At 47.6% G+C, this 14620-nt stretch overlaps 1 protein-coding gene across 4 annotated transcripts in view; it reads right to left on the reverse strand.

Moving 5' to 3' along the window:
* The window catches only part of PTPRO (protein tyrosine phosphatase receptor type O), a 468010-nt gene that overhangs the window by 157348 nt on the left and 296042 nt on the right, over window positions 1-14620 (reverse strand). The window contains exon 1 of one of the 4 annotated variants that reach the window (XM_075343484.1): window positions 8620-8883. The exons of the other annotated variants lie outside the window; for them this stretch is intronic. Within the exon in view, the coding sequence (XP_075199599.1) occupies window positions 8620-8878 (259 nt within the window). The 5' untranslated portion in view covers window positions 8879-8883. Of the gene's footprint in view, window positions 1-8619; window positions 8884-14620 lie in introns of those variants that run through there. 4 annotated transcript variants of the gene reach the window in all.

The following is a 14620-nucleotide window of genomic DNA, read 5'->3' on the forward strand; positions in this document are numbered from 1 at the left end:
GTGCCGGATTGTGCCGCATTGCAAAAACCGGAGGTGTGAAAGCAGCCTTAGTGACATACGTTATCCCTGACTCACACCACCAGGGGCTTGTATCTCCAGTCACTGGTCTTTAGTTTGACCATCACCCATGTCCAGCTCAAAGCATAACATGTTACTCTTCATGCTGCACCCCCCCTCTCTCCCCCCCCCTCTCTCCCCCCCCCCTTCTCTCCCCCCTCTCTCTCCCCCTCTCACCCCTCTCTCCCCCTCCCCCTCTCTCTACCATATAGTGAACACTTGAACACTGTGACTAAAATATCCCTAAAACAATCATGCACTTGGAATTTGTTGGCCATTTTCCAGTACACTATATGGTAAAACTCATGGTTTCATTTAAAAGTACAACTTGTCCCACAAAAAATAAGCCCTCATACAGCGAGATTGACGGAAAAATAAAAAAAAGTTAAGGCTCTGGGAAGAGGGGATCAAAAAACCAAAACAACAAATGAAAAATCGCTCGGTCATGAAGGGGTTAATTTTCTGGGTGAGATATACACTCTGTTCAGTATCACTCCTGTCTGCCGGTTACATATCCCCCTTCTTCTCCAGGACAGAGGTCTGGGCACGTTAGGCCACCATATAGTGAACTCTTGTCCACATTCACCTGTGATCTCTGGGGGACATCCCACACCTTCCTGCTGTTGCTGTGGAGGGGTTGTGAATTCTGCCCCTGATTTTGGGCCTCTTGCACCCTCTGCAGGTGCTCTTTGACAACAGGCAAAATGTTTCACCGTGTTTAAGGTATTTCAGGTATTACTACAGAAGTGCGGAGAATTTTATCTTCATCAGCTAAGACCTGCAATGGAAATTTAGCTTCCACCTCTTTCACCGGGGCTTCTGGTTTCCCCCATAGCTTCCAAAACAAGGGAAAATCTCACCCCAAAATCACTTTATACTTGAGAGCTTTTTTTATTTTTTAATCCAATCAATTTTTATTGTAGGAAGTTACATTACAAAAAAGGAGAAATTCAGGTATCATTGGCAATAATACACAAAGAAAACAACGCTGTAACATGTGGTAGTATCACCTTTGATTATGATTCACATTTCCGGTCACACCACCAATCATGTCTGATGCAAGTTGCAACTTTTTTAGGTTAATCAATACGTATAGAGTCAACCTACCAATTTACTCTTTAATCCTCAAAATGAGGGATCCAAACAACCAGAACCAGAGAGTAAGAAAGGAAGATAAGAAAAGGGAGGGGAGAGAGAGGTGGGGGAGAGGGGGAGAGCCATGGATGGTTGCAAGGAAGCAACCAGGGAGGGGGAGGGGGGAGGGAGGGAATTGGATGGCGTTTTGGGGTAGCCCGAGCAGTAACAACAACAGAGATTTAAACACCTTGAATATTGACATGTGGTATGGGTGAACTCCCTGCGTAACACACACTTTGAGCCTATTTGACCCGTTTTTAATTATCAACAGTTTGCCCTGGAAACAGATGCCTGACAGGGGATGCATATACAGAGTTTAACCACGTGTCCCAAATCTGAAGTATTTTGTTTTTGGCGCGGATGGAGTGAGCCAGACAGAACTCGTATTGGCATTGGAGATTAATTCGGTTATATAGTTCAACTAATGTAGGCGTCTTTGGGGATTTCCAGTGCAGACTTATGCAATATCTGGCAGCTACTAGAATGTGAACTAATAAACCCCTGGATTCCCAAGAGAACTCCTCTATACCCACGTTTAACACTGCCAGAGCCGGATTCGGATTAATACGATTGCCTGTCAGCTCACCCATCAGGCCAAACACCTCCAACCAGAACGAGAAAACCTTGGGACAAGCCCACCAGCAGTGACCAAGAGTACCCCTTTGGAGGCAGCCCTTCCAACAATGTGGCGAATAATTTGGGAGGAACTGTGCTAAGTTGGCTGGGGACCGATACCATCGCAGGTGTACTTTTTTCAGTTGCTCCAGATGATTTATACACTTGGAATATTTTTGGATATTTGCTGATGCCGAGTGCCAGTTTGAAGGTGAGGTAGAGACACTCAACTCCACGTCCCATTTATTCATATAAGGAGATTTTTGCTCTTCGGGAGGGTTATTGAGCCATTTGTATGTCGAGGAGATACCTTTTGGATTTAATTATCTTTTTAAATACCAAAGCTTTTGTTGTAGGTAACAGAGGCTTTGACTTTGGAGGAAATTTAGAGGCCAGAAAATGACTAATTTGGATGTGTTGATAGAAACAGCCCTTTAAAGAGGGGTGTTCCCGTACTATTTCATTAAAGGGGTTAACACCCAAATCAGAGTATAGGTCCGCCAGCACTGTAATGCCCGATCCCTCCCACCTGGCCAGATTCAAAAAGGGGATTTGAGATTCCAACGACTTGAGGGAAATCTCTGAAAGAGGAGTCTGAATCTTATGAATCAAGTCATTTCGCCAGACCTCCAGGGAGGCTGACATGGTGGGAACACACGGGGAGAACCGTGAACGGCTCAAATATTCTGCTTCCATCATTCTTCTGACCGAGCCCTGGCGGGACAGGAAATTTTCAATCTGAGCCCATCTATGTGAATTACCTGGACGCCACCATTCCTTTAGTGATTCAATTAGTAAGGCTTTATAATATGCCGTTATGTTTGGGGTGCCCAATCCCCCTAAGTCATATGGGGGGTATAACACTTTACCTGCGACCCTAGCCCTTTTATTACCCCAGACAAATTTGTTAGTCAACGATTGAAGTTTCATCAGGGTTTTGTGAGAAATTTTGATGGGAAGGCATCTGAGCACATACAATATTTTGGGTAAGAAAACCATTTTAAAGGACTGTATCCTGGCCATCCAGGACAATGATATTTTTTCATACCTTCCCAATTCCTTTTCTAAATTTTGGATCAGAGGTTCCAAATTTTCTTTAATTAACATCTGCGATGGTGTCAGCTTAATACCCAAATAAGGTATCCCCCTGTCGCACCATTTGAATTGAAAGGCCCCCTCCAGCGCACTCCTGGCCTCCGCCGGTACATTAAACGGCAGTATCAAAGACTTTGCTGCATTAAGCTTATAATACGACACTTTAGAAAAGTTTGATAATGTGTTCACCACTGCTGGAATCGACACTGCAAGGTTAGAACAGGAAATTATCACATCGTCTGCGTATAAACCAAGTTTATGTTCAAATTCCCCAACTCTTATACCAGAAATGGCTATGTTTTTTCGTATAGCTTCCGCCAGAGGTTCTACCACTAAAGCAAAAATAGCGGGAGACAATGGACACCCCTGGCGGGTGCCATTACTTATTTGAAATTTAGATGACAGAAACCCCGATGCCAACACTGACGCATTTGGGTAAGAGTAGAGGGCTAGAATGGATGACTTGATGTTCCCCAAGAACCCGAATTTTGTTAGAACTCTCTCCAGGTATCCCCATTGCACCCTGTCAAAGGCTTTTTCAGCATCAAGAGACAGGAATGCACTGGGTTCACCCGAAATCTCCACCAGTCCAATCAAGTCAAGCATCCGTCTGGTGCCATCCTTAGATTGCCTCCCTGTCACAAACCCAACTTGGTCTGGAACCACTAAGGTCGGGATCACTTTATGAAGTCTATCTGCCACTAGTTTGGCATAAATTTTAACATCACAATTTAGGAGTGAAATGGGCCTAAAATTACCCGGGGTGTCTGCAGGTTTCCCTGGCTTTGGTAGCGTGATAATTATCGCTTCTAAGTTGTCTGGGGAAATTGACCCTTTATTTTGCCAAAAATTGAAGGTTTTTGACATAAAGGGGGACAGAGTGGATGTAAATTGTTTGTAATATTCGTATGGCAGCCCATCGGGGCCCGGGGCAGAGTTAGACTTAGTCATTTTGATGGCACCTAGGATTTCATGTGTAGTAAAGGGAAGATTAAGTTCCTCTAATTGCTCATCTGAGACCCGGGGAAGATCCAGGGTGTCTAGGAAACCCTGTATATCCACTTGAGTCGGCTGTGACGTATTGGAATCATATTTTAGATTATACAGGGCCTCATAGTATTTCGCAAATGCTTCTGCTATTTCAATGGGATGTCTAGTGATTGTTCCGTTCGGGTCCCTCAGGAATTCTATTTTAGATTGGATCTCACGTTTTTTCGTCCTTCTTGCCAATAAGGACCCCGCTCTATCCCCCATAGCATAAAATGTCGATCTATTTTTTTTAAGATTATGTTCGTATTTTTGCAGGAGTAGGGATCTTAGTTGGAATCTATGGGTTACAATTTCTTTAGTCAAGTTAGGGGATGCTTTGGCTTTATTCAGGGATTCAAGGTGATGAATACGGGTTAATATATATTTAATATCTGCGTCTTTTTTCCGTTTTTGGATGGAGGCTATTTTTATGAGCTGCCCTCTGACTACGGCTTTATGAGCAGCCCACAGGGTCTCGTCAGAAATTTCCCCATTATTATTAAGTTTAAAATATTCTGTTAACACTGACTCTACTTCATCATGTACCTTCTGCCTACCAAGCAAGCTGGTATTCAATCTCCACCTAGGGGAATTTTGAACATTAAAGCTACCCTGAACAGACAAAGAGATCGGCGCATGATCTGTCCAAGTAATTAAACCAATATCAGCTGCCACACAATTACTTATAGATTTGCTGTCGACCAAAAAAAAATCAATTCTACTGTATGAGAGATGCCTGGAAGAGAAGAACGTATAGTCTCTTTCTGATGCGTGCAAATATCTCCAGATGTCATGAAAATGGAATTCATTGATGAGATGCTTAAGTTCCTTAGCATGTGGGATGCTGGTGTTGGAGCAATCCATGGAGCGTATTACAGGTATATTAAAGTCTCCACAGATGATTTCCGCCCCTGTGGCAGTATCTTTGAATGCTTGGAAAAATTTCCTAGCAAAGGTCAATTGTGATGAATTTGGGGAGTAGACCGTTGCCAAGGTATAAGGGACGCTGTTGATATAACAAGACAAAATAATATATCTTCCATCCGCTCCATAACTGACATTTATCAATTTAAAGGCCACTGAGTTCTTTATTAAAATGGCCACTCCTCCTCTTTTTTTTGAGTCATTAGCAAAAAGGTGTGTTGGAAACTTGGATGAAGTAGCCGTTTATTATCTGTGGAAAGAAGGTGGGTCTCCTGAATGCACGCTATATCACAGTTAGATGCCTTCACCTCTCTCCACATCATTGACCTTTTTGCTGGGGAGTTGAGTCCGTTCACATTAATAGACAATATCTTAATTTTCATATTGGAGCCGCAGGGGGGGTTGAATTCCTAGGAACGCCATCAGGGATGAGAGGGGCTAGACCAGCAAGGAATTGAGAGAAATTTCCAGAAAAAATTAAGGAACATTTGTGAGAAGAGGAACAAAAACAAAAAAATTCCAACAACACCGGTTTGCCCCGAGTAGGGTGCCCGGTGTATACCCGCTCGCCATAGGCGAGAACATCAGGGGGGCTACGTGACATCCCGTGTCACAGGAGCAGGGACAGCAGGTGCCATAAGCAGGAAGGAGTCCCAGCTAAGCTACTGACCATTCAGGGTTAATCCTGTCTGGAGGGCCTCTATGATTCTCCTGCCCACCAGGGTTTGGTGGGTGGGCTATTCCCCAGTCATCCAGCAATTTGCCCAGCTGAGAAGGAGTATGACATATGTGAGTTCCTCCATCTTTGAAAATTATCATCTTCACCGGAAAACCCCACTTGTACTTGATGTCTTGATCTCTAAGGAGTTTAGAAAGGTGGGCAAATTCTCTTCTTTTATTAAGAGTTGCAGCAGAAAGATCTGGGAAGATTTTTAGTCCCATGAAAGTGTCTGGCAGGGCTGGATTTCCCCTCAGTGTGTGAAGCACAGCTTCTTTTGTTTTATAGAAATGAAGTCTAGCCAGGACATCTTTAGGCAGAGCTGGATCTATGCCTTTGGCTTTAGGGACTCTATGAATCCTGTCCACTATCAGGTCTCTGGTGTCCCATCCAGGGAGTATAAGCTGCAGAAACTTGTGGAAGTATTCCTGGAGGTCTTTATCTGCTACTGATGAGGGAATCCCTCTGATTTTTAGGTTATTTCTTCGGGATCTGTCCTCTATATCACTGATTTTAAGTTTTAGTGCCTCCACCTCCTTTTCCAAAGCTGTGTTAGCATCTATCAGATTGTTATGTGATGTTGCAAATTCAGCCATCTTAGTTTCTACATGCTCTGTGCGAACCCCTAGAGACCTGATCTCTTCCTTCAGCTCTCTTACTATTTCTCTGAGATCAGCCTGCAGGGAAGCCCTCAGCGTTTTCAGCTGAGCTTGCATCGTTTCCTCTGTCAGAGGAATGGCTGTGCAGCCTCTCAAGCAGCCTGTATCTCCTTGTGAGGAGTGGGAAGAAGCTGAGTGGGAAGCCATCTTGCTTGGTAAGGAGAGATCCCTATCCAGGGGGAAGAAGTCTGTCAGTTTGGCTGGAGTGCCAGTCTTTTTAGGTCTCCCCTTAGGCATAGCTGGGGGCTGGGGTTACTCACACCTCCTGTAGCTGGTAATCCTGTTTTCTGTGAGCTGATAAGAGCCGGTTTATCCTGCTGTCAGCACAGAGCTCTCCTTCAAGCAGCCGTCGCCATCAGCGTGCAGGCCACGCCCCTATACTTGAGAGCTTTTACCACCTCTACTTCCTAATCCACTATCAGATGTGACGTCTGTATTTTTGCAAGGCCCACAAGATACACCCTGGTGATCCATGGATACCGGATACACCCTGGTGTCTCCATGGATACAGGATACACCGTGGTGTCACCATGGATACAGGATACACCCTGGTGTTACCATGGATACCTATCACACTTATACCCCTATCAGGTAAGTGACACTTGGGTATGAGGTTGTCCTGTACTGGTGTGACCAGCCTACCTGACTCCAGTAGGGCCATGACAGGCTGTCCATTAAGCCTTATTTTACACACTTGTAGCCCAGTCTCTAGTCCAGCTGTGGCCACAGAAGATGGAGCCTCAAACAGCAATTGACGCCAGCTGGCATCTCATTCCATAACCTCTGGGCCTAAAGGACACTGGGCCATGACATGACCGAATTCCCGGGACCTCCAACACTGGACCAGTTAGGGTTTTTTAAACGTAGAGACCCCACTGGAGCTGGGATTCCCCGTCAGCACTTTCCTCCACCCCTTGTTTGGTGGGACGTCTCTTACTGAGAATGGGTCCACGGACACCTGCAGTGGACGAGTTGGGGAAAGTGTCCTGGAAATTTCCTTCTGTGGCAACAATCGTTTCTACTAGATGATCTGCACTTCGAGGTTCACCCTGCCCAACACAGTGCTACAATTTACTAGGAAGGGCCCTCTCTACAATCTGCATGGGTGTGCAGTCATCCATCCATCTGTTTACCAGATGGCACAGGTCAAACATCTGTGACCGGAGGTACCTATCTGACTGGTACTGCCAGGCATGGACTCTTCTGGTTCGTACAGTCGCTGTAACCCATAGTCTCGCACATCTTTCTCACTAAGGTCATGGTAGGCTTTTTGAGACTCTCCCATCAGGTAAGACGCTAATACATCTACCCATTCTTCCATAGGGAGCTGCTCCCTTTGGGTTGCCCATTCAAACATAGCGAGGTTTGTCTCCACATAATCATCTAGAGTTATTTTTTGCAGGGAGCGTCGTACCACTATCCTGGCACCCCACGATACGGGGCCCCAAGCTGGCTTTGTCTCTGAGCGTTCTCCAACCAACTCTTTTAACAGGGCCATCTGCTCCATCATTAGGTGGTTTGCTCCTGAGCTTGGTGCTGCTGCTCCAAGGCATGTTCCTGGGCCTGGACCAGTGCCTTTACAACCTCCTCCATGGCTCGGCCTTGTGACTGTATAGGATTCAAAAACTTCACCTAGGATTTGCCGTACACACCCCGATAACCGCTCTCATGCCTCTAGGAGTGTTTGTGGACTCACCGATCCACAGGTAGAGCTTCTTGTAGGGACCAACATTTTTTTCGTAGATCCAAAGCAAACCTCCCCGTCTTGTTAGGTTTATACTTGTCACGCTGTTGCTCTTAGCAACCAGAATGCCCCCATCCTCCACCAGGGTGGCACGGCAATGACAGACATACAGTAAATGTGCGGCTCTTATTTTCAGTCAGAGAACAGCAAACAAACCTGCAGCAGAAAACAATAAACACTGGCCCATCTGGGCGCGTACTAACATACGTCATCACTGACTCACACCACCAGGGCTTGTATCTCCAGTCACGGCTCTTTAGCACTATCATCCATGTCCAGCTCACAGCACAGCATATTAGGCTATGACCGCACGCTGCATTATTGTGGTGACCACAACAATGCACCAAAAACGCACCCTGTGGACAAAAAAAAATCAAAAACACATGTTTTGTGATCATGCGTTTTTGATGCGATTTTTTTTTTTTTTTTTTTTTTTTGTTTTTGTTTTTTTTATGACCCCCAACGGGTGAAAAAAGCAGGGAAGACTTCCGGATCCGGTCCTGGCTGAGGAGGCAGCATAGAGGGGAAGCTCCCGACACCCCTCTGAGAAACCGACGATAAACAACATACCCGGGCAAGTGAGCGAGCTGAGAGCAGCACGTCTGGTAGCAGGAAGCAAGCAGCTATGGAGCGGTACTTACTGAGGAGTGCTGGTGGTGGTGAGGGGCCCTGGAGGAGTGGAGATCCTGACTGGCAGCGTGGAGAAGAGGAGACTGTCATGGCGCCGACGAGCCTGATGGAGGAGGAGCCGGAGTCCCCAGTGCAAGATGTGGTAATGAAAGGCAGGAGAGGGAGAAGTGAAGGAGATGGGAGCGGGGGGTCGGGGGAGGATGGAGCAGGAGAGAAATCGCTGCAGGGGATTGAAGAGGGAGAAACACAATGGATAGAGGAAGGTGACATGGAGGAACAAGAGAGAGAGGAGGAGGAGTGCGGCAGGGAAAGGGTGCACAGAGACGCTGGAGACCGGATTGATCACTCAGACACGCAGTATAAGGTGTCTAATCATGATCAACGCCAGCAGAAGCTGCATGTCAGAAAAAGTAACACTCCTTCTAAAGTAAACAAGAAACAGCCGGCCACACCATTATCTAAATCCTGTAAACAAATGGGGGAGGGTGGAAAACCCCCAGCACAGAATAAGAGAACTAAGAAAACAGCACCACCTGCAGGCCAAGACAAGCATGCACAAGAGCTCAATGTTGATTATAAAAAACTGGCTGAAGAAGTGACATCACATCTGTCAAAAGAGATTAAAGTGGCCATTGAAACAGCCATACAAACATCCCTAGCAGCTATGCAAAAGCAGATTAGTGGACACGCATCTAGACTGGCAGAAACAGAGCAGAGAATATCTGACTCAGAGGAGAAAATACTGGCTATGCAAGAGCAAATAGCAGCTCTAGTGAAATCTAACGATTATTTGAGAGATAAAGCGGAAGATTTAGAGAACCGATCAAGGCGCAATAATTTGCACATTGTGGGGCTGCCAGAATCGGTATCTTTGGGACAGCTGGATAACATATGTGAACAGGAGTTACCTCAGGCCCTGGGCATTAAGGCTAAATTCAGAGTGGAAAGAGCGCACAGAGTGGGACCACTGAGACAACAAGAAGCGAATAGGGGAGAGGATCCAAACCCAAACAAGAAAGCCCCGCTGAGAGCTAGGCAAGTGATAGTCAAATATCTTGATTATAAACATAAAGAGGAAATACTGAGGGCCTTTAGAGACAGACAGCGACCATTGCATTACCAAGGCAACAGACTGCTAATTTTCGGAGATTATTCAGCAGAAGTCTCCAGAAAGAGAAAAGAGTTCAGCAAAGTATGTTCATTCCTGTATAACAAAAAAGTCAAGTGCCAACTGCTATACCCTGCCACAGTGAAAGTCAGAAATCTCAATGGCTCGTTTGCATATTACAAAGACTATAAAGAAGCAGAGCGTACTCTCATGGCAGAACAGGATAAGAATCGGGCTGACGGACAAAAAAGAGGAAATAATGGAGAAGAAACCAGCAGAGGAGGATCCCCAAGAGGCCCAGGGAAAGACCCGAGAAGCTTTGAGGAGCAATCGCGGGTGGAGAGTAGAGAGGAAAGGAGATTGAGCCCAGTACAACAAAATAATCCTCGCTCGGAACACAGAGACTAACTGTTGGGAATGGTTCATGATAACTGAACTGAACTAGATATTGCTGGTCCTGTTCTCACACTCTCTCGCTCTCTTGCTTTCACTCTCTCATTTTCAGTTTCGCTTTCACGCTTACTTTCAGTTTCACTTTCAGTCTTACTCCCATATTCAGTTTCACTTTCATCCTCACACTCACGTTCAGTCCCACACTCACTTTCAGTCCCACATTTTTCCCCCTCACATATTCAGTCTCATTTTCAGTTTCACGCTTACTTTCAGTTTCACATTCACTCCCATATTCAGTTTCATTTTCAGTCCCACACTTACTTTCAGTCCCACACCCACTTTGTCTCACACATATTCAGTCTCATTTTCAGTTTCCCACTTACTTTCAGTTTCACACTCACTTCCATATTCAGTTTCACTTTTAGTCTTACTCCCATATTCAGTTTCACTTTCATTCTCACACTCACGTTCAGTCCCACACTCACTCAGTCCCACACTTTTTCTTTTTTTTTTCTTTTTTCTTTTTTTTCTTCTTTCCCCCCTCGCATATTCAGTCTCATTTTCAGTTTCACGCTTACTTTCAGTTTAACACTCACTCCCATATTCAGTTTCACTTTCAGTCTCACACTTTCAGTCCCACAATCACTTTGTCTCACACATATTCAGTCTCATTTTCAGTTCCACGCTTACTTACAGTTTCACACTCACTCCCATACTCAGTTTCACTTTCAGTCTCACACTCACTTTCAGTCCCACACTCGCTCTGTCTCACGCTTACTTTCAGTTTCACTTCCAGATTCACTTTCACTCTCACTTTCACTCGCCTTTGTCCAGGAACGACTTCCAGGCGTAAATGAAGTGGATCTGTCTGCTCTGAGTGCTGGGACGGCCACCAGAAAGTAGAGCTAAGTTGGACTTGAAGTTCTTATAGAGGTTTTGTCGTACTGTACTATTTTCGACATATTATTTAAGGCTCGTTCATGTGACTCATGTGAATCCGGGGCTAGAACGTATACTCTAAGGGGGGTGACTAGGGAGCTCAACAGTTTGGCTAGGAAAAGGGGAAGTCATCAGCATGGCGAAAAGAGCCAAAAATTTCCCAGAAGGGAAAAGTAGGATTTTTGTGTACTCACCGTAAAATCTCTTTCTCTGGGTCTTCATTGGGGGACACAGGACCATGGGTTATGCTGCTGTCACTAGGAGGCTGACACTAAGTAAACATAAAAAGTTAGCTCCTCCCTAGCAGTATACACCCCGAGCCGGAGGCGGGCTCAGATCAGTTTGGTGCACAAGCAGTAGGAGGAGTACTAGAATCACCATACATAAAACAAAGTTATAACTAAAATAATGCAGCCGTGCGAACAAGAGGTCTATGAACATAAGACCGCTGAAAATGGCAGGCAAATGCAATTAAACAACCAAAAAACCAAGCAGGGTGGGTGCTGTGTCCCCCAATGAAGACTCAGAGAAAGATTTTACGGTGAGTACACAAAAATCCTACTTTCTCTATCGTTTCATTGGGGGACACAGGACCATGGGACGTCCAAAAGCAGTCCCTGGGTGGGAATACAGAAGCACCGCAGATAGGAAGAAAACAACGACCTCCCTCGGCGGGCTTGTACTATAATTGAATGCTGTCACCCTATTACAGGTGTGCAACTGCTGCCTGCAAGACCTTTCTCCCAAAACTAGCATCTGCCGATGCTTGGGTGTGAACATTGTAGAACCTAGTAAAGGTATGCATGCTGGACCAGGTGGCGGCCTTGCAGACCTGGTCGCCGACGCCTGATGCCTAATCGCCCAAGAGGCTCCCACTGCTCGGGTAGAGTGCGCCCTTACCCCCCGCGGCGGAGACTTGTCCCGAATCCGATAGGCCTCAGATATGGCAGAACGGATCCATCTGGCAATTGTGGCTTTGGATGCCGATTCACCCCTCTTGGGACCAGAAGGAAGGACAAACAGACCATCCGACTTACGGAACGGCGCGGTTCTGGAGACATAAATTCTAAGGGCGCGCACCAGGTCCAGGGTGTGCAAGGACCTTTCCAAGCTGTGAGAGGGACCAGGACAGAAGGACGGAAGGACAATTTCTTCGTTTAGATGGAACGGGGAGACCACCTTTGGAAGAAAAGATGGATCTGGCCGGAGAACTGCTTTGTCCTGATGAAAAATCAAAAAAGGGGGACGACAAGAGAGAGCTGCCAGCTCTGACGTCCTTCGAATAGAAGTGATGGCAACGAGGAACACCACCTTCCAAGACAGGTGAGAAAGGGAAGAATCCCGCAAGGGCTCGAAGGGGGGACCCTGAAGCGACCCTAGGACTAGATTAAGGTCCCATGGTTCTAGAGGCCGACGATACGGCGGGGCCAGGTGGGCCACTCCCTGGATGAAGGTCTTAACCTGTGGACGAGAGGCCAGTGGCTTCTGGAACAGGATTGACGAAGCCGATACCTGGCCCTTTAGTGTTGCGAGCGAGAGACCCGCATCTAGGCCTGACTGCAAGAATGCCAATGCGGAAGGAAGGGAGAAGGTGAGAGGAGAAGAAATGCTGTGCTCTTCACACCACCTGAAGAAGACCTTCCACGTGTGGTAGTATATTCTTGATGAAGATGGCTTCCTGGCCCTCATCATTGTTTGTATCACTCTTGAAGAAAAACCAGCCTAAGCTAGAACCCAGGATTCAATGGCCAGGCCGTCAAATTTAGGACCTTTGAGTTCTGATGGAAAAGAGGTCCCTGCTGCAGGAGATCTGGACGGTCTGGAAGACGCCACGGAGCTGAGTGCTCGCCTGGGCCAGTCCTGAGCCACTAGGATGACTGGTATTCCTTCTGCCTTGATCTTCTTGAGGACCCTCGGGATCAGAGGGAGCGGAGGGAAGATGTACGGGAGACTGAACTGGCTCCATGACAGGGTGAGGGCGTCGACTCCTAAAGCCAAGCGGTCGCGGCATCGCTTCAAAATGCGGAACCTGACAGTTGAACCGGGAGGCCATTAGGTCCACATCCGGAACTCCCCATCTGTCGCAGATCTGGTTGAAGACTTCCCGGTTGAGGGACCATTCTCCGGAGGCGAGGCCTTCCCTGCTGAGGAAGTCCGCTGCCCAATTGTCCACGCCTGGGATGTGTACCGCTGAGATCAGGGAGTGATGACACTCGGCCCAGTGCAAAATCTTCCTGACTTCTCGCATCCCCCCGACACTTCTTGTGCCACCTTGGTGGTTGATGTACGCCACCGCCGTTGCATTGTCCGACTGGATCCTGACCGGGCAACCCTGTACTAGGTGCCGAAACTGCTGCAAGGCTGGCCGGATGGCTCTTATCTCCAGAATGTTGATCGGGAGACAGCTCTCCCGCGGTGTCCATCGGCCTTGCGCTGTGTGATGCCGAAACACTACCCCCCATCCCTGGAGACTGGCGTCGGTGGTCACTATCTTCCAGTGGAGCGGGAGGAATGACCTTCCTGACGCGAGGTTGCGTTGATTGATCCACCAACGGAGGGAGTGGCGGGTCTCCGGCGAAAGATGAAACCTGCGGTCCAGAGAAAAGGGAGATCTGTCCCACTTCTTCAGCAAGGCCAGCTGGAGGGGCCGGAGGTGGAACTGTGCAAAGGGAACCGCTTCCATCGCCGCCACCATACGACCGAGGACTCGCATGCCGAACCTGATGGAAACTTGGCGCTGACACCGGAGAGCGCGGAGGCCTCGTTGCAGGGAGGACATCTTCTCCTATGTGAGGAAAACTCGCCCTTGGGTGGTATCGAATACCATGCCTAAAAAGGTGATCCGTCGGGCCGGGGTCAGAGAGGACTTCTTCCGATTGATCAGCCACCCTAACCGTGAAAGGGTGTCGATCGTGACCTGAACCCCAAGACGACAGTCTTTGAAAGAAGAACCTTTGATCAACATATCGTCCAAGTACGGGATGACCATAACACCCCTGGAATGTAGGACGGACATGGCAGCCGCCATGATCTTCGTAAAGACTCTGGGGGCGGATGCGAGGCCGAAAGGAAGAGCCGTGAACTGGAAGTGATCTTCCGCTATCGCAAAGCGGAGGAACTGTTGGTGAGAGGTGGCTATAAGGACGTGAAGATAGGCGTCTTGAATATCCAGCGATGCCAGGAATTCGCCGACCTCCATGGACGCGATCACGGACCGGAGTGACTCCATTCGAAATGGCCGAGGCCTCACCGACCTGTTTAGAAGCTTTAGGTCGAGGACGGGGCGGACAGAGCCGTCCTTCTTGGGGACCACGAAAAGGTTGGAATAGAACCCCTTGAAACGTTCTGCGGGAGGGACTGGTACCACGACTCCGGCTTGGAGGAGGGAGTCTATGGAGTGAAAGAACGCACGAGCCCGCGCGGGAGACTCGGGAGGGCGAGATAGGAAAAAACGTCTCGGTGGCTTTGACTCGAATTCTATTTTGTAGCCTGATGTGATGATCTCCCTGACCCAGGCATCGGCGGTCAGGGGGATCCACACATGCTGGAAACGAGACAGACGCCCTCCCACG

The sequence above is a fragment of the Anomaloglossus baeobatrachus genome, chromosome 4 (genome assembly GCF_048569485.1).
Source record: "Anomaloglossus baeobatrachus isolate aAnoBae1 chromosome 4, aAnoBae1.hap1, whole genome shotgun sequence".
In the NCBI taxonomy this organism is placed as follows: Eukaryota; Metazoa; Chordata; class Amphibia; order Anura; family Aromobatidae; genus Anomaloglossus; species Anomaloglossus baeobatrachus.